Genomic DNA, 22,751 nt, shown 5'->3' with positions numbered 1-22,751 from the left:
TGTCACACAATTCTAATGTTTAAGTTTACATGAACTAAATAAAAGGCACTAACTTTTTGTTTAACTTTTGTGTAGAAATGTAAAGATACCTTCTGGAACCTTTGAAAACTCAGTCATAAAATCTTAACGGCTAAGGCTCGAAGTCTCGAAGGGAACCCCAGACCCGCGAAAGATTTCGCGAGAGTGATCATTTTAATCCAAATCATGGTATTCTCCCACCCTTACCAATTGTTTTCTGCCCCTGTACATAAGCAGATTTTAACCTCGGCGTTAACACGTTATAACACATAATTACGCCGTAAAAGATACGCACTTAATAAATTACATGCACAAATCTCGCGAGGGCTTCGCAAATCAAGGGTTCCCCTTCAGATAGACGGTGGCTAACTGTTAACAATCTGGGTTTGGTTGGTTACGTCTGGGAAAGTTTGGTAATATCATCAGCCATTGAATTCACCAGTCGAGGTGGAGGAATCGTGTGTACAAACGAACCAAACCAGGGTCACCTTTCCTGTTTCTACCCTTTTAGACTCTTTTCAGGGAAATTATGTTCATTTCTCAGATTGGACTTTTGTGTTAGTCGGTCTTCGCCTGCTTCTGTTTCCATTTCACCCGGCTGCCAACCAAATATTCAGTGTCAGATGACAGTGACAGGCGGGGTGTTAGTAGCTGTGATAAGAGGGAGGTTAAACTGGGTGAAGGCGGCTGTCAGGCACAGATAAAACGTGCGGTAACGGTCCAAACTCGACAATGTAGCGGGAAGAAGGTTTGCAACTGCTCGGCTATGGATACGGTGCGTTAACATCACAGCTGGGGGACTAAAATGTTTATCCGACTTACTCTACAAGAAATACCTCAACGCTATCAATCACTGAAACCGACTAAGGAAAACGCGAGTATTGGTTTCTACCTGTTATTAAATTTAGCGGTATCTTGTCAGTAGCTGACAACCAGGACGATGCGGCTTTTATTTCGCGTGTCAAGGTGCACACATGGAGGACATTTGTCCAGACTCAAGCTAACACAGCCGCGGATGTTATGGCAGGACCACCGGCTGACCCTCTCGGCTGCCCCGCGCAGGAAGAGACAGTCGACCGGAGTGAAGTCATCCGTCCACCCGGCGGCACCTGCCTTCCCTCTGACTTCCTCACCCAGGCCCTTCATGCCAGTCCTGTCCTGCAGTCCACTCAGAGGTGTCTCTGTTCTCTGTTCACGCACACCACGGACACTCACACATACACCTGTTGCCTTTGCCAGCTCTGCCGCCTCCACACCAGCATCAGCCGACTCAGTGAAGACTCAGACGGACACGGAGACAGGACAAACACCCACCACCGTCCCCCTGGAGGATGTTAGAAGGATCCTGCAACTTGCTCACCCGGAGAGATGGAGACTGGCAGGTAAACTGTGTGTATTTCACCAGTGGGTAGTGGTGCTTCATGTGGGAATGAAAAAGAGTGCCACATTATTTAAGGGATTTGACTTTACTGGTAACAGTACAAGTTGTCACTTTTATTATGGTTTTTTTTCTTTGTAGAAGAAATTGGAGAGTAGAGCTGCAATTATTAGTCAATTGATCGATTAGGTAATAACTGTTCAATTAATCTCCAACTATTTTGGTTATTCATTGTTTTTATTGTTTTTAGAAATTTTCTAAGAAAAATGGTCCAAATTCTCTGATTTCAGCATCTCAAATGTGAATATTGTCTGTTTTTGTTTGTTTATTTTTTATTTATTTTTTTTTTTTGGTAAACTGAATACCTTTCGACTGTGGACAAACAAGACATTTGACCATTTTCTGACGTTTTGTGGAACAATAACTAATCAATTAATCAAGAAAATTATCAACAGAGCAATCTGTGATGAAGATAATTGTTAGTGATACTCTCCACAACGGCTGCAACTAAGTTAGTACCACATTCAAGCTCTCAAAACTTTATTGAACTCGAAAAGTGCTGTTATGAAGATCCTGTAAGCTTTAAATGCTGCTTATAGTCAGTGCAGTTAAGTTTTTGGGGCTTTGTGTGAAGATAGTCTCCATTTTGTCCTTTATTTGAAGTGTTACCTTGCATCTGGTGTAAATATAGGAGGGGACATGCACACAGCTACCTTTCTGCATGATGTGTTTCACAATTAGTGGGAATGATCATTGTTGCATCACAATTTTAACTGATTAAAAAACTGTTAAAATCATGATTGGGGTCTGTACCAAACAAAAATGTTTTCTTACATGTAGACAACAAGATTTGTTGCCTAGGGTATCTCTGCAGCGCTACAGTACTTCATTATAATGCTGTTATGTCATACATTTTTCCTTTATCATAAAAAAAAATACAGCTTCTGTGATTTGGACACTACACACCACATTGTGAATTCAGTTATATTTTGATTTAATTGTGCATTTGTTTTGTATTGTATGTGTTGTATTTTCCATTGTAGGAGTGTGGAGTATCCACATTGGGTTAAAACTCTCAAAACTTAAGTTGTTAGTCAGTCAAATAAAGTTTTTGGAGCCTAACTCCAGTGTGCAGATACTCTCCATGTGTTATCTTGTACCTCGCCTAAATATAGGAGGGGACGTGCACACAGCTACGTTTCTGCAGCCTCATTCTCCATTAGCACACAGGATGATGATTTTAGTCCACGCAAAAAAAACCCCTCAGATATCTTATTTCTGCTACATATTTCAACATTTGTTGTGTGTTTTTCAACAAGTTCCGAACCACATGACAGACAGGTTAAAACGACTTTGTCCTTTTGACACTTTGATTCACAACAGTATCTTTTCAGTGTAAGTAATAACTTTTAACTACACTCTGTCATGTGTGGACACTTGTGTTTTCAAGCCACCCTGCCCTGTGTTTCTTCAGTGGCTGAGGAGTTGCATTGTAAACTGCTCCGACCTTGTTTGGGGACAGGTTATCCCACATTACAAACATCTACATTTAGTCAAATTGCACTTGTTGTTCTGGGAAAGACTCCTCTCCTGCTCAGCTAATTATGATGTTCACCCAGGGAGCTCTGTGAAAGAACTTTTCAGTTTTTAAAAATCTTCTGGTATTTTCCATTAGGTTTTTCTGGATAACAACTTCCAATTTTTGAGTTAAGACTGTTTAATAAATTGTTTTGGTGTTTTCTACTATGTTTTATTTAATGTGTATATTTTTCTTTGATTATGAGCTCTCTCTTGTCTTTCCTTCATCCACATTAGCTGCTGTAGGCTTCCTTACTGTCTCCAGTGCGGTGACAATGTCAGCTCCATTCCTCCTGGGTAAAGTGATTGACACCATTTACACCACTGGAACAGACACAGAGACGATGACAGCCTCTCTGACATCGTTGTGTATCATGCTGACGGGAGTGTTCCTGTGCGGCGGGGCAGCCAATGCTGCCAGAGTCTACCTCATGCAGACCTCAGGTGAGAGACCAGGAGGGACATTAATGCTCTACAGCAACACATGAAGAAACGCAGGCTCAGACAGATGATCTGAAATATCATACTATACAGCATATAAAACCAATTTTAAATACAAACTCACTGTCTGCCTATATGAGCAGAATGTGATGAATCTGCTTCTGTCTCTCCTCCAGGATGTCATCTTTTCTTTCCCTGTTAAGGAAAATTAATAGTCTCATATATCACCACTAGAGTTGCAAATTTTGTGCATTTTACCGAAAACGTTTTAATAAGACACAGTATATCAATTCTCTTTTTTACACTTAATTGCATTTAAACAACTCTTGTGGCACATTAGTTATGTGAAACATTAATTTCCTAAGCCCAAACAGTCTAAATTAACATAATAATAACACAATAAGGCTCTCACTCCAAATGGCTGCTCTTGACCATCTGTCCATATTAAACAAATTGCTCCACCAAACAAACAACATCAAATGTGTTACGTTAAATTACATTAAGCACAAATAAACACATCTACACCTCTGCGTAATGTTAGATTTTCTGTGAATACAGTCTGCCCCTCCTTTGTGTGTGTGTTTCTGCAGCTCTCATAGACAGAGAGCAGAGGAAAGAGATGGAGATACTGATGTAACTACTGGTTGCTATGCTTTTATAGAGTCTTGACCTCAAAACCTGCCTGCTGTTTCGGCTGGGGGCGATACACCACCACCAAATAGGCTGAAGGCCAGAAACATCCCAAACTTAGCAAGATATGAGGAGAATAAGCGAAAAACAGGCAGAGGGCATATCCAGACACCACCACGCACTTCTAGTGGAATAAAGTGATGATTTAGAGGGATTATGTTTGTGTGAGTCTATACATTGTTTTTGTTTGTTTGTTCGTTAGTTTTTTTTGGGGGCGGGGGGGTGCTGGAGGATGGTTAATTTAGTTCAGCATAAATACTTGAAGAAGGTGAAAGTTCAAAAATACACCCACGTGCACATCTTAAAATAACTAATTAACATGATATTCTGTATCTTGTTTGTTTAATCTGAGCTCAAGCAGGAATGCTGTAGTAGTTATCTTGGCAACCAGCGGCCAGGTGCAGTGACTTCCTGGCAACCTTACAGTGACAACATGTCTGTTTGTGTATGGATAAGAAACAAAAGATACTGCATGTGCCTTAGTGAGCTTTAGAGATGCAGGTACTTTGGATGAAGTCAGGCTAGCTCTTTCAATCAATTGATATATCAATTACCCTACACTATGCCAAAAATAACCAATCACAAATTAATGTACACACAAAATGTGTGCAGCTGTCCACATTTGTTAATGTCTTGTCTCTTCTCTCTTCAGGTCAAAAGATTGTTCGTAATCTCCGTGCCTCCGTCTTCTCCTCCATCCTCAGGCAGGAAGTGGCATTTTTTGACAAGAATAGGACCGGCGAGCTTATCAACCGCCTCTCTGCTGACACGGCCGTGGTAGGCCGCTCCATCACTGACAACCTGTCAGATGGGCTGAGAGCTGTCGCCCAGGCAGCTGCTGGTGTCAGTATGATGGTGAGTATGACCCTCAGAGTGACCTGCTGTGATTGGTCAGGGTAGTTTTGAATGAGGAATCCTTTATTATACATTTATGTTGTGAAATAGATGTTGTTATTATGTTACTGATGTGTCTGGAATACTTTTTAATTCAACATAGTCATTGTAAACTAAAGGCAGAGGCGACCAAAGCCAGGGAAATCCTTATTTCCTCTCTCAGAGTATGTCAGTTGGTTTGAGTGTAACCAATCAGCCTGACCTTTAAAAACACTGCAGTCATTTCTCATTTATCAACAGAGTAAGGTTTGTGCATGTGTCATGTTGTATTGTTCAGCACAAGGAAGTAGTTGTGGCTTTCTTGACGTCTTTTGTCTGCGTCTCTCAATTCTGTGTTGGTATGTGAGCTGAGTTTGCCTACATATTACTGTTCATAGACGACAGGTCTATTGGGAAACAGGTTTACAAAAACAAGGAAATGGAAAGCTTCTTTTGAACGACTGCCACACCCTGCATATCTCTGCTAAACAACAAAACATTACAATCAAGTAAAAACAAACAAAGGCGTGAGTTTTGCGTCTCTGCATCAGTCCCTGTCAGAAAAAAACACAATTTTAGCAATGTTTAATAAGTGGAAAAGGCCATCTTGGTGATTTCTTTTATGTACTGATCAAAGGAGACACTAGGATCTAATGTAACACCAAAATTCTTGGCTCAAGGAAATCACACAGTCAATTGGTGTCAATGTCGAGTGAGCCAGTGATCAGCACCTTAGTTTTGTATGAATTTAAGAGCAGGAAATGATATGATATCCAGGACTTGACAGGGGACATGCAGCCCTCTGATTTAATAATTTGGTAATGATCATCTGCTTTTACAGGCACATACAGCTACATGATACAGGTTATCATCTATATAGCAGCAAAACCTTGTCTGTGTGGTGTGTATATTGAGACGGTCACTTATATACAGTTTTGACCAAAAGGTGGTTGAATTGATGCCTATTTGCTGAGCTATTAATACAAAAATGACACTCATTTGATTATATTTCGTCATCAGTCCCCAGCATTCATGGATTAGATACTTGTTGACCAACGGGTCTGTTAACTGATGCTTTGACCTCCTTTTACAAAACTGATTTTTTTCTGAGTTAATCTTTGATGACTTCCTTACAGGGAAGTAAACTTATTTCCTGGTGTGATGAATGTTCAAAGAAATGAGTGGAAATAATTACTGTAATTGACTCTTCCTATGTCCTGCCCCCTTTCACTCTGTGCTCCAGTGACAGTTGAACAAGCTTCATACTTCGGTCAACTTCCTCCTTTCCTGTGTCCTGTACTTAGATATGCTGTATGCCAGGACAGTATATGCTGAAAAGAAAGCCATGTTTAAAGATGGTTGAAAGATGTGACTGGGGGGCCTGCAAAAGCCACATATGTTCACATCTTATGTTAGCTAATGTTGGCAAAATGCTAGCTTACTACATAGCTAATCTACATCAATCATTAGCTACTTAGTTGGCTAGCATGTTGCCAACATTAGCTAACTTAAGATGTGAACATATAAGGCTTTTACAGAAAAAGCACCTAGGAAAAAGAACGGGATTTATGAAGGGTCAACTACTGATGAGGGACACTTTGCGTCTATTCTCTTCCTGCCTCTCCTTTTTTCTCTCTCCTTGTATTTCCATTAACTGCTGTTTTCTTCTTCTCGCTCCTCTAGTTTTATGTGTCCCCCAGTCTTGCAAGCTTTGTGTTGCTGATTGTTCCTCCTGTGGCCCTTCTTGCTGTCGTCTATGGCAGATATCTTCGCTCCATCTCTAAACGCACCCAGGACGCACTCGCACAAGCCACGCAGGTACAGTGTGCAGAAACTCACAAATCAAAGAACCGCCTGAGAAGTAGTTACTAGGTTTTATTGTCATGAGGATGTGGTAATTATAAACAAGGAAGCTGTGGCAAAATATGATTTCAAACTGTTGTGTCACTAAACTCAATGGTTTTCATGATTTTAGAGAAGCTTTATTCTGAAAACAGTAGTTCATATTAGCATTTCATATTAACGGTTAAAAATGTCTGTCCCCTTGTTCTCTTTATACCTGTTACAAATGTGGCACTACCTGTGGTAGCTTAATTAATTTTGCAGAGTAAATTTAAAGAGTAAATGTTGATAATCTGATTTTAGATAAAGCCATAATTAATATGTGTGTGTGTGTGTGTGTGTGTGTGTGTGTGTGTGTGTGTGTGTGTGTGTGTGTGTCTCTGTGTGTCTCTGTGTGTCTCTGTGTGTCTCTGTGTGCGTGTATGTAGTTGGCAGAGGAGCGTATCAGCAACATGCGGACAGTGAGAGCTTTTGGTAAAGAGCTCGCAGAGGTCAACATATACACACAAAAGACAGACCAAGTGTTCAGTCTGGCCAAGAAGGAGGCTGTACTACGAGCTGGCTTCTTTGGAGTGGTAAGTGTGTGTGTGTGTGTGTGTGTGTGTGTGTGTGTGTGTGTGTGTGTGTGCGTGTGCGTGTGCGCGCATGCGTGCAAAGTCAAAACTTGAATATATACATACAAGTTCACTTCAGGTGCCACCAAACAAATAGGACCTGCGCCACATGAACTCCTCTACACCATGGAAACCTGAGGACAGACTACACAAATGCACACAAGCACACCGTTCACACAGAAGAGATGAGTTCTAAGTTTGGATTTAAAAGTCACAAGAGTTTGGTTTCCTAAGCAGAGTTTTAACTACAGCAGTCTTAAAGCTTGTGGTGACAGTGCCAGGCACAGGTGTACCTCCCAGTAATGGCCAGAACTCTTAGTAAAGTCTGCTGGGTTTGGGTGATGTCACTGATGTTACTGGAGAGACGATCAGGGTAGAAACATCTATCGCACACGATAGAATCAAGTCAAGGGTAGTACCACTGGAGTGGGGAGGTGGGTCACTGACGAAAAGCAAATCCTCAGTTAGGAAATTTAGTGTTGCACAGAGGCTTCTGCTTTTTGGCTGTCGTTTTTTAGGTTTGTCACAATACCACAGTACCTGACATGTCTGTGTATGAAGGTTGTTTCACCATAGCAGAGTATTATCCAATCCTCCAGTCCTCTATACATGGTCAAAGAATACAGAAACCCATCTATGTGCTTAAAAGGCTTGAGACAATGTTGAAACAATTCTGTGACACAATTTTCCACAAACGACAGCCTTCCAAAAGACCATAAACTGTAATCAAGCCAAAACAAGGTCACCGAAAACTATATACTGCATGATAAGGTAGCATTTATTGTTGTGCTATTGTATTAAACTAGCTGTTACCTTTAATAAACTGGCAGCTCAGTCTGTAGATGAAAAACAAGCTGTAATCTCAGCTGATCATTATGGGAGACATTGTCCTCTCGGTCCACCTTCTCTTTTGGTGTACTGCTAGGTATAAGTTCTCCCTGCGTCTCCAACCTTCAGATTGTCTCTGTAAATCAAACACTGTCAGGTAAATAAAAAACTACACTGCAATTCACACATGGATAAGAGGGAGCAGGTGCCCAGTTAGGCTGTAATCAGTGCTGTGTCAGGGAATAGCAGTGATGCCAGATGCTGTAGTAATTTAATCACTGTGTGTGTTTCAGACTGGTCTGAGTGGTAACATCATGATCCTGTCAGTGCTGTACAAAGGAGGCCTTCTCATGGCCAGTCAACACATGACTGTGGGAGAGCTCTCATCGTTCCTCATGTACACCTTCTGGGTTGGCATCAGTGTTGCAGGTAACACACACATGCATGCACTCTTTCCTATTACATGAATCTTTTTGGTTCTGTCTACATCTGAGTGTGCTGTGTGTCTGATGGCTCATGGCTTGGTGTTTTTGTGTCTGATGTTAAGGTCTGAGTTCATTCTACTCTGAGCTGATGAAGGGGTTTGGAGCAGGAGCCAGGCTGTGGGAGCTGCTGGACAGAAAGCCTGAGTTTCCTCTAAATGGTCAGCACATACACAAACACATACACTTGCACAGACAGGAGAGTGTTACCTCACTACATCAGTGAGAGCCTTTTTTTTCCTTTTCAGTTGAGTTGTATGTACAGAACCAATGTGTTCATAAATGTTTTTAACATTAAATCTTAACAAAACAAAAAACAGCAGGAATCACACCCTTACAAAAATAATACACAACGAAAAGACACAATAAAACAAAGCAAAAAAATAATAAAATACACACACACAAACAACAGCAGCCTGACACAATTACATTCAAATCACCAGGGTATGCTATAGTCAGTTCTGATGTTGTTATTTAGGTAGGACAAAGTCCAGTCCAGAGGGGTCCACCGTGTCCATGACTGGTTGCTATATCTTAATTAATCCCTCGACATTGTCATGAAGGGTGTAGGTCAGCTGTTCCAGAGGGAGTATTCTCAGTACCTCTTTGTATCGGTCATGAGTATGTATTTCTGGCTATAAAGCCATCATTAACTTACTCTTTGTCCAGAAAATTATTATGTTCTGAATAAAACTCTTTAAGAATTGTAAATAATTGTCTTTCCCTTGGATCGTACTCTTACAGAAAAGGGTATAAATGGGAATTCCACATCTTTCGTCTCAACCCTCAGTGTAATACTTAATGTAAGTCAGAAGGTTTATCAATAACTATATATAATCACCTTTAGAAAATTCAGTTTTCTTGAAAAGTGTTTAGATTTTATTTGCAAATGCAAAAAAAAAAAACATTGTAGAAAGTATCAAACATCTTTTTCCTTTTCATTTATGCTTATTTTTATCCAGTCAGTCGGTCTGTAGTTTGCTGGAAAAACTGGAAATCTAAATGCAAATCATTGTGTAGTTTTCTGGGATCGCCTTGTTAGTACAGACTTTTGGAGAGAGATACGTGGTGCCTTACAAGATATTTATCTGCCCATAGAGAGCAAGGCCGTGTTTTTGGACCTCAAGAACGGTTGAAAAGAGATAAATAATATTGTTATTAAATCTACTGTTGGTTGCTCCTAAAAAACCCTTACGAGGAAAGGGTTATCACAGGAGAGTGCAGCTTTAAATGCATGGATGGATGGACATTACAATGTGCTTTTACAAAATGGCGACAATAAGACGGAAAACTGGAACTACATGTGTTAGGCTGGGACAACTGCATAAAGTATCTAAGGCTTGTAAGGCCAGATTTATTTATTTATTCTTAAAAGGGCAATGTATGCATACAATATTTGAAACTCACTTTATCACTGTATTTAATATATGTAAGTGTTGCTGAATGTCAATAAAAATCATAAAAAAAAATATGTAGTAAAATAATGTACAAATTTTTTTGTTCTTCTCATTTGACTAATAAATTGTTTTACTCTATTAAATCTCCAAGCACGCTGAATTAAGTAATCATTTATTCTTGTGTCCTTCTACCTCTGCTCCTCACAGAAGGTCTGGTGCTTCTTCCAGACCAGCTGAGGGGTCGTCTAGAGTTTTGTGACGTCTCCTTTGCCTACCCGACCCGTAAGGAGGCTCCTATTTTCCAGAATCTCAGTCTGCTGGTCCCGGCTGGTACCATCATGGCTGTGGTGGGACCCAGCGGGTCTGGAAAATCATCCCTGGTCTCACTGCTGCTCCGTCTGTATGACCCCGATGCCGGTAAGAGCCAGTTTGTTCTGTCTAGAAACATGTAATCAGACACTTTCAAAGATCTGATGATGACAAACTCAAGTTCATGACTCTGTCAGATGGTTGTTTTATCTCTGAAAGTTCCCTCTTTTCTTCAGGTATCATCACTATAGATGGTCATGACATTAGAGATCTGAATCCCTATTGGCTCAGGAGCCACATAGGAACTGTCAGCCAGGTAATAAATTAATCTTTTCCTTGATTGTGTTCCTCTACAGCGCATTTACATACACAACAGACAAATATTATGAACCTTTGAGTGAAGTTTGTCTCTGTCTTTCCCGCTCCCAGGAGCCCGTGTTGTTTTCCTGCTCTATAAGAGATAATATAGCGTACGGTGCAGCAGACCCTGACGCTGTGACCACAGACGACATCCACAGTGCAGCCAGAGTGGCCAACGCCTACGATTTCATCCAGTCGTTTCCTAAAGGTTTTGACACTGTGGTGGGAGAGAAAGGAGTGCTCTTGTCAGGTGAGACGCAGAGACACAACAGAAGTATGATTACATCAACTTCACTGTTTTCTCATTTTATTTCCGACTTTCTATGAGATTATGTAGATTTTCATATGGTATTCACTCTCACATGGTTGTAAATATACAGCGTGCTCAGTTTTGACAATGGTGCTCGTTTATTCTTTTTTTAGCTTACCTTATCAAAATTCTAATCAGTAATATGAATAGTAATGTAAATGATTATTTTAAGTCAGTAATTAGGGCCAAATGATGTATTGAAATATTATCAACACTGCAATATGTCTAAGTGCAATATCTGAATTACAGGATCTGCAAATTTTTGATAAAGGAAAAATGTGTCACAACATACAATTTATATTATTTTTATCAGTGAAAATAAAATGCAAAAATTACCATTCTCACTAAAAGTGTGACTCACATTGCAAAAATCTTAACCATGTAATATCACGGTAGATATCATCACATAGTATATATTGCAATATTCAACATATTGTTACATCCCTAGTAGACACGAAGGGACAATTTATTTTGCTTAGCCCTTTATGTGTTTACATGGTTAACTTGAGTGTTTGTTTCTCAGGTGGTCAGAAGCAGAGGATAGCCATAGCCAGAGCTCTGCTCAAGGTGAGTACAAAAACATGCTGGTTTTACTGTTTCTAAGGTAAACACAGTTCTGGTCACACCTGTCATCTGCATGTTGAGTTTGTTATGCATTCACCAAGCTATCAGGAAGTTGATGTGCCTGTCCTCATTAGTGTCTAATCATTCTGTTCTCTGGACCACAAATGGCTTAAAGTGACCAGGATCTACACTCGAGTCCTTCCTTTTTTTCTGTGAAACCTATATTTGACAGTTTGGGTCCTCTCTTCACAGAATCCTAAGATCCTGCTTTTAGACGAGGCTACCAGGTGAGAAAGACTGAGACATGATTAATGAATAGTTTTGGAAATCAGCTAACAAAACTACTTACAATACTTTCTCTGTCTTTATCCTTTTTACCTTTATTTGCCCTGCAGATTTGTTTGAACATTATGATTATAGTTGAAACAGTATTCATGGTTAGAGACATATTGCAGTTATATTATTGAAGAAATTCCTAACAACCATCTTTCTTCAGTGCACTGGATGCTGAGAATGAGTTCCTGGTCCAGGAAGCTCTGGAGCGTCTCATGGAGGGTAAGTATTTCTGCCTGTGTCTTTCAAAAACTTCTAAAGAATTTTGCTCCTGAAATTCGTTGTTTCCCCTGTTTTTATTATTTCCTGCCTTCTCACCCAATCAACAGGGAGGACAGTCGTGATCATCGCTCATCGTCTGTCCACCATTCAGAATGCGAATGCTGTCGCTGTACTGGACCAGCAGCATATAGCTGAGTGTGGCCCGCACACAGAGCTGCTAGGCAACAGGCAAGGACTGTTCAGAAAACTGATGGAGAAACAAGCGTTTTTACAAGAAGAACAGAAACGAGCACTTCGCTGACAGGACAGGGACGACGGATGAGAAGGACAAATCAGGAGGTGAGGTCACTGGCTGGAAAAAAAAACCCTTTCTTTGCTCCAGAAAAAGTTGGGAGGCAAGGGAGGGAAGAAAAGATATTGATGGGAATGGCTGGAGACGGATAAACCTGGAGGAAACACAGGACTACAGATGAACACGAGAGAGATAGGAGATCGGAAAGCCACTAAGATACATAAAGGAAATGTCTTTTCACTGCTGAAATAAAACAAACAGAGAAGACCTAACACAAGAGACATGGATCAGAGATGCTTTGTTTTGGAAATGTCCAAAATTCTACACTGACAGTAGAGGACAGAATGAGAGGCTGAAAGTGAAAAGGACACATGATGAAGACAGACTCTACTCCCACAGGAAACTCCTTGACAACATGTCATTTTTGAATCACTGTCACCAAGCCAAAATTCTGTGTTAAATATTTCAGACGTAAGGGAGAAATGTGACGGTACAAATCTGGTGCAAATGACAAACATCTTTCGTTCTGTTATGGGAGCCTGGAGTCTGTTATCACTTTCTGATTTTCATAACCAAACCAAATACAGTCCAGTATGATATACTATACAGAAAAGCTAAATATGTATTTGTTTATGAATTTGTTTATTTATTGTTGACTTTTTCTAAACTTGAAGCTCCATACACAGAACCTTTTTTACAGTCATTCTAGAGTTTAAACAAGCCAAATGAAGCAGCCATTTGTGTCGTCTACACTGTGTTGTAAAACAGAACACTGTTCTGATTTATCTGAAGAAGGACATGTGTGCACAATTTAGGGGGATTACGATACCGATACAAGTATCCAAAATGCCTCCAACACACCCTAAAATACTGGTATTGGCAAGTATGCAAGTCTGTGCACCAGTCCAATATCACAGAATTTATTAACTCCAAAACAGGACTCAATGATATCACATCCATACAGGATTAGTAGTATACAGCTGTTAAACAATAATGAGGAAGGAAAAAAATGTATCAGAACATTTCTAGAATATTTTTTTGTACAGTAAACAGTAAAAAGTCACAGCTAAGGTGCTACTCATCTCATATCTTTAGTTTTTCTTGCTTTGGATTAATTAACAGCTCTCCAACTGCTAAACTTCATCATCTTTTATGTTGTAAACAAAATGAAATGTGCACAGATACTACAGAAAGTAGATTGAGGCCCGCTAAGCAGCCTCTTTTCTGCTGCTCTTGGGTAGGAAGCATATAGGAGACGTTATCAAAGTCAGAGGTGGTGTGTGTGTCAGGATCACACCTCTCCTCACGATCACTTCATTGTCAAAAATCCCAATTTACATTATCTTTTTATCTTCAAAACATGGAGCAGTGTAAATCAAAATTTATTTTTTTCAATTTTCTTTGTCTAAAACACAGAACCAAAAACAGAACCAACATTACTACTTAAACATGTGAGAGTGCAACATTTATGACTGTCTGTCCGTCTTCGACATGGCTTCTCCTCCATGCTGTGTGCACTGGCAGGCGTTTATGGGACATGCACTTGGCTCCCATTAAATTCTATATAAACAGCTCTAAAACTCTGTACATGTTAGCCACAGCGCTCGTGAGTAGGCTAAACATTATTGCTGGCCGGGAAAGCCTGACTGAGAGGTAATGATCCTGCTCAGTAAATATTTGGATGGCAAATGCCCACTTCACTGGCTGCTCTGCTCAGGGGGAGTCCAGACCAGAGTGCAATGCCAGACATATAAATGCAGCTTGAATTTTCCACAGCACTAAAGGGATTGTAAAATTAAAAAAAATCCTGTAGTTAGGATTGTTTCTAGAGTTGCTTGTGGAAACAACTAAATTCGGCATCAACATTTGTCAATAAATTACCCAGTTTTTAATTGGAAAATTAGGACAAAAAGCCCTGGTTTGCTCAGACGAGTGCAGTGTAGCTGGGAACAGTTTTGGACGGATGCTAATTGAAGTGCATTTAACAGATGATTTTACAACAAGGAATTGTTTCCTTTATGGTTAAACAGTAGAGCTGCAATGATTTAAAGAAATGTATCAGCTATTTTGATAATCAGTAAATTTCTTTTAGGCAATTTTCAAGCAAACATGTGAAAGCTTTGCTGCTTCCAGCTTCTTACATGTAAAAATTTTCTTTGTCATTTATGATAAGTCTTTGGGCTGTAGGCTGTTGATTGAACAGTCACTTTGGGCTCTTTTATTTAATCATGAAAATAACCAGCAGATTAATTGATAATGGCAGTTGTTAGTTGCAGTACCATTAACAGGCCTGAACAACAAATCAAAATGTGATTATATGATGTCTGCTGTGGCTCAGACGTTTGGCAGATATCTGATGAGAAGCTCTGAATAACAAGCAAAATTGATATACAGTATAGGATACATACAAATACTTAAATGATCACATATTATTCAACTACAATCTATTAACCTAACACACAGGTCAGAGAGTGACTTAATAATTGATTTTGGATAAAATGATAAGACTGCAAACTTGTGTGCATTTCTCTGAAGGTTTAAGCTCCATATTTCTGTTACAGTTTTTTAGTTTTTTTTTTTTTTTTTTGGATTAGAAACTTGACTCATTGTGATTGTAATTTTTAATTCACAATTTGATTTGAAGGCAGTGATGCATCAAGACAGTAGAATTGTCGCCCATCACTGAAATTAAAATGAATCAGTGTTGATCGTATTTAAATGAGGAACAGTGTCAGGATAAATTAAAACAGTCCATTTGAAAAGCAAAAGCAAAGCTTACAGTGTATATGCTGTATGGCAGCAGAATGTGAGCTCTGGTCTCTCTCTCGGTTAACATATTCATTACAAGATTCTTTATTATGAACAGTTTTCATGTTCTTTGTTTTCTTTTTGCTATACAATATGTTAGTCTTACTGTCAAAGTTACATTTTGCTAAAAAGTGATGCCTTGAACACTGTCTTTGAACATCACATGTCATCACAGATTTTTCTTGTGGTTCCTGTGGCAGCCCAGTAATATCACCAACCCTGTCCATTAAAATGAGATGTAAATAATTCATGGATTTATGTCTCGTAACAAATCACAGAAGACTGCTGGAGGTTTGATTTTTTTAAGTTGTGAGTTCTAAATAGTATGACCTAAATGATGTGTTATAGTTTTTTTATTATTTTTGTGGTTGCTAAATTATTATACTTATACGTAAAGGTATATAAAGTGAAATATTAAGTTTTTATTTGTGGGTTTTGTTGTTCAGCTGTTTTTTTAAGTTTTGGGAAATACATTGAACATATTTAGATGCCTTTAAAAATTTTAATTTTGTTTATTAGTGAAGTTGAAATTGTATTAGAGCTGCAACAATCAGTCGAATAATCTATTAGTTGTCAACTATTAAATTGCCAACTAGTATGATAATTTATCCGTTGTCTTGAGTTTTTTGTTTGTTTGTTTTTTTTTGAGAAAAGAAGTCCAAATTCTTTAAATCCAGCTTTGCAAATGTGAATATTTTCTGGTTTCTTTAGTCCTTGATGACAGTAAACTTATTAAATATTATTATATTTGGGTTGTGGACAAAACAACATGTTTGAGGATGTCACTTTGGGCTTTGGAAAGCAACAATCAACATTTTTCCCCATTTTCCAACATTTTAATGGACCAAACAACTAACTGACAGACTAATCAATATGAAAATAATCATCAGCTTGCAGCCCTAAATTGTATTGCATCGTTTAAAGGTGCTGGATGCACCCTAACAAAAACTACAACCCTTCAACCCTTCAGTTCCCCCTCAGAGTGATGGGAGTAGGAGACACTATCATGCTCCTTTTCCTGCTATATCACTGTAGATTATATTTTATTGCTTTTGCCAGATCACATTTGTTCATTCAGCTTAAAATGCTGACATTTTCATAAAGTATTCACTGTGACACTGAACCCACGGTCTTCCATGCAGTCTGTCAGGTTGTCAGTAGGTGGTGCTGTTACTTCACAACAGCTACAGCCAGGCTTAGAAGTACTCAAGCTACTCAAGCTGCAGGTCAGTGGGATCAATGTTCCTGCAGTCCATCATACCTAAATAAAACTTCATGGTAATGGTATGAGTAATGTGTGTTCAGCTGTTGGGAGGTTGTGTTGACAGTGAGCTGAGCTTCATGTAAATAGACTCATTGTCCCATCTGTTGGCACACACACGCACAGACACACACATCCTGGCAGAACAGTAAATGAAGCCAGTCAATCATTCTCCCTTGTGAGCGCTTGTTGCACTTGTGGGGCAGGTGAAGACTCGATTAAGAGTAATCAAGTTTACATCAACACTGCAAAAATGATAAAGGAATTCAGTGAAATCAACTAATCTTACTTATTCCAGTTAATTAAACTTAAAATTTCTTTACCTTCAGAACGCTACAGAAATTATAAATATGAGATCTCCAAACTTGGAGTCTTTTGACTTGAAGCTATGCATTGAATTAATGCACTGTACAGAGTTCAATCAACTCACTGAATGACAGCCTATTAGCTGATCATGTTTCATTAGACTTCCCAGCATGCATTGTTGGACAGTTAAAACTCTCCTGAGTGCCTCCTTTTCAAAGTTTGAAGAAAACACATAAAACTTGCTGGGTGTCTCTGATACACTTTAAGATAAGTCTTAAAGTTTGATAAATTCACTTAGAGCAGTTTCACATTATCTGTAAGGTCTTTGTGTGAAATGAAAAAGTGACTCTTCAAACTGATAAAATGTGAAAGGAAATCATATTTGTTACTAATGTCCGTCAGTGTGACTGAAAACTGAAGACTTGTTTGTTCAACTTAATATCTTAAGCTTATTAAACATGTTTTCTCTTGTACAGCTGAATTAATATGAAGTGTATTTAACTAGAATACTTCATTTGCTTGGAATCATTACAAAATTGCCTCATCTTTTCTTAAACTTAATTTTTTAAAGCCGCTCAGACAGAACTTTATGAAGTTAGTCAGCTGTATGTTAGATGAGATAGAAAATTAGTTTCAAAACAATACGGGCACAAGAGGCAAAGCCATGCTGTAAATACCACTGGAAAAAAAACTAAATATGTTATGAATTATGCTCTCCCTTTAGAAATCTTAATGATTGTACACGCTTGACTTTTAGTAAGTGAAGTTTAACAAGTTCAAACTATCAGAGCTCTCACCTCTAAGCCTTTTCAGCTACTGTGCTCTTTAAACCTAAACTACCCCCTCCAGCAGAGGCAGCAGTTGTCCTGCAGGGGACGGCTCAGCTGGCTCATGCAGCTGACCAGGTGCCGTTCAGCCCTGCATGGGTTTCCAATTCCAGCTACATGTGCTGCAGCTCCCCTCACTTTTCTCTGTACCGACCCCGGGCTATTTGAGGAACTAGTGGAACTGAGGTTCTGACCCTTCTGTGAATAATGTGTTTGCTTATCAGTTGAAAAAAATCACACATACACCTTATTTGTTCATTAGATAAGACAATAAATATCATGAAAAGTAGTTAGGTCCAACATGCATTAATTTAGACATTCGTGCTGCTCAACCATGCCACAACACCATGGTTGTTTGGATTCCATGCAGAAGTTTACTACTGGAGAGAATCTAAAGCCTCATAAAGCATATATAGCATTATTTTAAGTGAAGCTGACTGCAGTTTCAGAGGCACATTGTTATCTTATGTTTCCTATGAAAAAGAAAGAGATTTATCCAACAGTCATGCTCCCACTCCTGCCTCTCTGTAGTGACACAGCTTCTTAACAACTATTGTTTTTCCTGAAACACAAACTAAACACCACCTTCTACTATAAATTAAATTACAATGGCTTTTTATTTGAGGAGATGTTTGGATTGTCTTTGGACATGAGTGGCCTAGAGGAACTCTGACACGAAAAAGTCCAGGAACCCCTGTGTTACACAGTAGATGCACATTAGAACACAGGTTCAGGTTCAGGTTTGAAGATAAAAAAAAAGATAAAAATTGGTCTAAAATAAATACAACATGAATTGTAGCTGCAAGAAGTTCACTATAAATTACAATCAATCATAAAGAGCCAACCCCGTTTCTTCCTATGATGTGGTAAATGTAAATCTGAAGGACCCCAGTTAGTCCACAGGCCCTAGTTTGAACACCACAGGTCCAACACCTGTGTCTTCTTGTTTTTCCTCATTAGAAAGCAGCATTAGAAAGCAGTACACTCTCAGCAAGGGACTGATTTGTGCTACAAATCACAAACAAAATTAAGCTTAACACCAAGTAGATGTGTCCTAAAACTGTCCAAATAGTTCTCTGTTTTTAGTGTGCATTTTTTCACCAGACTGTTGCTTTAAGACAAATTTCGAAAAACCTAAACTTAAAAGCACTTTTACTTTTCCAAATTACAACATCCTTAGTATCAGTATCCTCAGACTGTCTTCCCTGTAACACCTGAGAAACTCATTTAAATCTCCAGCAAGCCTCCTGTCTGCTCTAACTTTAAAAGAATCTACTGTACATGCTGCGTCGTGCAGCGCTCTGCCACACTTAAAAAGGTAGGACCCTGGTGTACAGCGAGTGTATTGGTTCCAGCGATTGAATGCCGAGGCTTGTGCTATTCTTACTTTCTCTGACACTCTCACCTTCTGTGCCCTCATGAGAGTGACAGAGATAGTTGGCTGAAATAAAAATCTATCTGAATGGGTAGTAAAGTAGTCTGCCATTTGTACTATTCACAACTGACCATGCTCTTACAAAAAAACAAAAAAAACATCCATTGGTTTCTAACCGTCCACTACTCTCCCTTTTATTTAAGTCTAAAATACTGACATGTGATCACTATAACACTCAAGAGTTTAAAAAATTTCAGAACTTCTAAAAAACACAAAAAATCCTCTTCTTGTCCACAGGCTCTCCTTCAGCTGGCAGGGTCACATATCTTCTGACAAACTGAACTCATGTCTTCTGCCACCTGCTCCACACGCCCTTTCACCTCACTCTTTCTCCTCCCCTTCCCTGAGTAAGACTGTGCAGGATACTCCCTCAGCTCTCCTCCCCCTCGGCCCCTCTGACACCCCACCCCCACCTCCCTTGCTGCCCGACAACTGCCAGCCCCTTTACATTTTAGGCGTTTCACAGGCCCTCTGATTCCAAAATGGCTCACAACAAGTGCATAAAAGTAGCTCTACCTTGCTCTGCAGCCCATCCACCCCCTGCCACACACACACACACACACACACACACACACACACACACACACACACACACACACACACACACACACACACAAACTTCATGCACACACTCTGCAGCCCTCCCCATTTTCACCCAATCTCCTCAGTAACTTCAAAGATTTTACTCATCCCTCTTCCCACCCTGTTTTTCTTGACATATGAACATACCAATGAGAAGGATTCCCTGTGAGAGCTTGTACGGCCTCGGTAATCAATTTGTATTTCAAGTCTAGAAACAATATTTGAAACTTGCAGTGTTAATTAATGCATATGGTAATATATTACTACTCAACTAACAAAGCCCAGTGGTAGAATGTGACAAGTACATTTACTCAAGTATGGTGCATGTACTTTACTTGAGTATTTCCTTTTATACGATACGAACTTTGAACTAGTTACTACAGCTTCAGTTACTAATTACTTGACACATTACAATGTTTCACACTCTTCCTGTCTTGTGAAAACCATCGCCAAATCCACAAACATCAGATATAAGAGTTCAACACTGACAGGGACCATTTTACTGCACTATGACTACTTTCATTTTTGATCATTTAAGATCATTTTGCTGACGGGCATTTACTTGTAGTGGAGTGTTTTCACAATGTTTTATTAGTACTTTTGCTTCAAGCTACTGTAAGGAACGTTAATATTTTGTTGATTATGGAGGACCCTGTGAACAATAACCACAAAATACAACCAAAATAAAATGATGGGAAAAAAATCTCCCACTTCTTTATTTTAACTGGCCAATGTACTACTCACTGTAACTTTGCCTGGGAAAATGTAAACACTGGCTCATTTCATCTGATTTCACAGTGAAGCTCATGCAGTGGCAGACATTAAGTATAACTACATAGAAATAGCCAATCTTCTTGTGGACGGTCTTGTTAACTTATGTAGGTCATACAGAGACATCAGCAACTTATTGAGACTATTTCATAATCAGTTAAGTATAACCAGTGTAGTGGCTTTAAGTAAAGGATTTGAACACTTCCCCCACTACTGACAAGACCTTATTAAAATAAGTAAGGGGCATAAATATGTAGCACGTTCACTTTTCCCTTCCACTTGTCCCTTTCCATAAACCCGTGTTTATGCAGGCCGTGAACATGTCATATCCAACCACATGCAATGCATACTGAAGCTTTCTGTTGCTGCTATAATGAGAATCCAGGTCATGAAAGGTTATATGTGAACATGTCTCTGGCTGCACCCACATGAATTTGGTCATGATATAAGAGCACAATATAAGGTGCGTTTTTGTTGTAACGATTATTTTTATTATCATTTCTTTAATGGCTTTATTTGGTTTTATGGAGTAAAAAGCCACATTTTCCATCATCGCTTGTTATCTACAGTATATGTGGTGGTGCAAGGTGATTAAGTATATTTAAATAAAAATCTTGACATGGATGAAAAAAATGCTGCAGCAGACACCAGTTTTGAGAGGTGACTGTAACCATTGAGCAGAGCGGTGCAGAAGTTGGGAGTAATACAGACCGAAGAGTTAGAGAAACAGAAACCCCTTTGATTGATTGTCTGCTATTGAACAACAGTAGTTTTACTTGTAGTTCAGTATTTCAGTAATGTAACAGTACTTTTACCTGAGTACAAATTTTCAGTACTCTCTGTACCACTGGTTCAAATTGTTCATACTCCTCCTGTCCACTGAAAATCATGTATCTCCAAATGTGATAACTTTGATTGTTTGTTTTTTGTTTGGTAAATTGAAAGATTTAAGAGTTCCTTTATAGGTTGAGAAAATTGTTCTACTTATCATCATCCAGAGATGAAAACATGCTGTTTTTTTTTTTTGTTTTTTTGTTTTTTTTTGACACCATGCAAACTTGACATCATAGAGATAGAGATAATTGGTTCTCAAAGGACAGCAACACTACAAATTTATGATTATCTTATATTATATGATGCATTACTTAATAGTATGTACAGTAGTTTACCATAGATAATAGCAAAATATTGACAGGGATCATTTTACTCCAAAATGAGAAGTGTTTTACTTTTCATGTTTCAAAATTACAACAAGGAGTTTTTTTTTTTAACTGCTTATGAAACAGTCTGTTTAATACTGACACTGTGTCAGATTCTCCTCGCTATCAGATGAAACAAGTCTGTGGTTATATTTTCCCAGGCAAAGTTAGTTTTATTTGTATGTATGCATTTCCTGCCATTGCTTGCTAGTTGCTGTAAGTCACATCAGATAGATTTTCATCAGATGGTGGTTGTTTAAAAATAAAAATAAACACTCCCATGATCCCCCTACTTCATGACATCATCAAATTACATCTTTTGTGATTATTTTGAGGTAAGCGTACTCCTAGTGGCAGAATTTATACATTTAACATGAAGTTTATTTGACAAGGAAAGTTTATTTGTTTTAAATCACTGCAAAATTACTTAAACTTGTCTTTTCAAAGTCAGTCAACATAAATTCTAATTTTAAGTTAAATTAAAATTTATATTATTTTTATTTTTACAGTGTGTACTTTTATAAAGTAAAGGATCAGGAACTTTTCTGCCATCACGCAAAATCACAGCTGCTCTTGTGTGATTTTCTACTATATGTCCTTGCAACATAAGCTGCTTCAGTGAGGAATCCCCAGGTGTCTCCAGGTGTAAAATCCAGCATATTTTATCTCTCTACCTCTTCAGATGTGTCTCTGCCTTTTTTTCCTCTACATTTCTATTATAAACTCCTTAGCACCTCCTCTCCCCCTCCTCTCTCATACCACAACATTCACAAACATCCATGTGCATGCATGTACACACTCTGTCTCAGTTCCTCACTCCTACATGGACACAGACACACACATGTGCACATGTACACTAGCTCCCCTCCTCCTCCTGCAGTGGAGTTATAATTAATCCAACTGCTCCAGTGACAGAGCAGAGTAGCCCCTGCAGATAAGGTTTCAGCTGTTGGCTGTTTCACTGCTTCTCTCCTTATTTATTCAAAAAGACTCAGACAAACCTGCGTGGACATCAGGCCATGTGCTCTGCA

At 38.9% G+C, this 22,751-nt stretch overlaps 1 protein-coding gene across 1 annotated transcript; it reads left to right on the top strand.

Annotated features, from left to right (window-relative positions):
• Positions 1-429: 429 nt before the first annotated feature.
• On the top strand, positions 430-13,617 carry abcb10 (ATP-binding cassette, sub-family B (MDR/TAP), member 10). Its single transcript, XM_084719033.1, has 14 exons — positions 430-1,400; positions 3,212-3,418; positions 4,758-4,960; positions 6,662-6,796; positions 7,249-7,395; positions 8,556-8,691; positions 8,810-8,905; positions 10,349-10,558; positions 10,687-10,766; positions 10,880-11,060; positions 11,644-11,687; positions 11,937-11,971; positions 12,181-12,239; positions 12,347-13,617. Exons 1-14 carry the CDS (start codon positions 959-961, stop codon positions 12,538-12,540), a joined length of 2,169 nt encoding a protein of 722 aa, XP_084575159.1. The 5' UTR covers positions 430-958; the 3' UTR covers positions 12,541-13,617.
• Positions 13,618-22,751: the final 9,134 nt, after the last annotated feature.

The sequence above is a fragment of the Lutjanus erythropterus genome, chromosome 1 (genome assembly GCF_056507025.1).
Source record: "Lutjanus erythropterus isolate fLutEry1 chromosome 1, fLutEry1.hap2, whole genome shotgun sequence".
In the NCBI taxonomy this organism is placed as follows: domain Eukaryota; kingdom Metazoa; phylum Chordata; class Actinopteri; order Lutjaniformes; family Lutjanidae; genus Lutjanus; species Lutjanus erythropterus.
The sequence above is the reverse complement of the archived record's forward strand: the minus strand, read 5'-3'. Positions and strand labels throughout refer to the sequence as shown.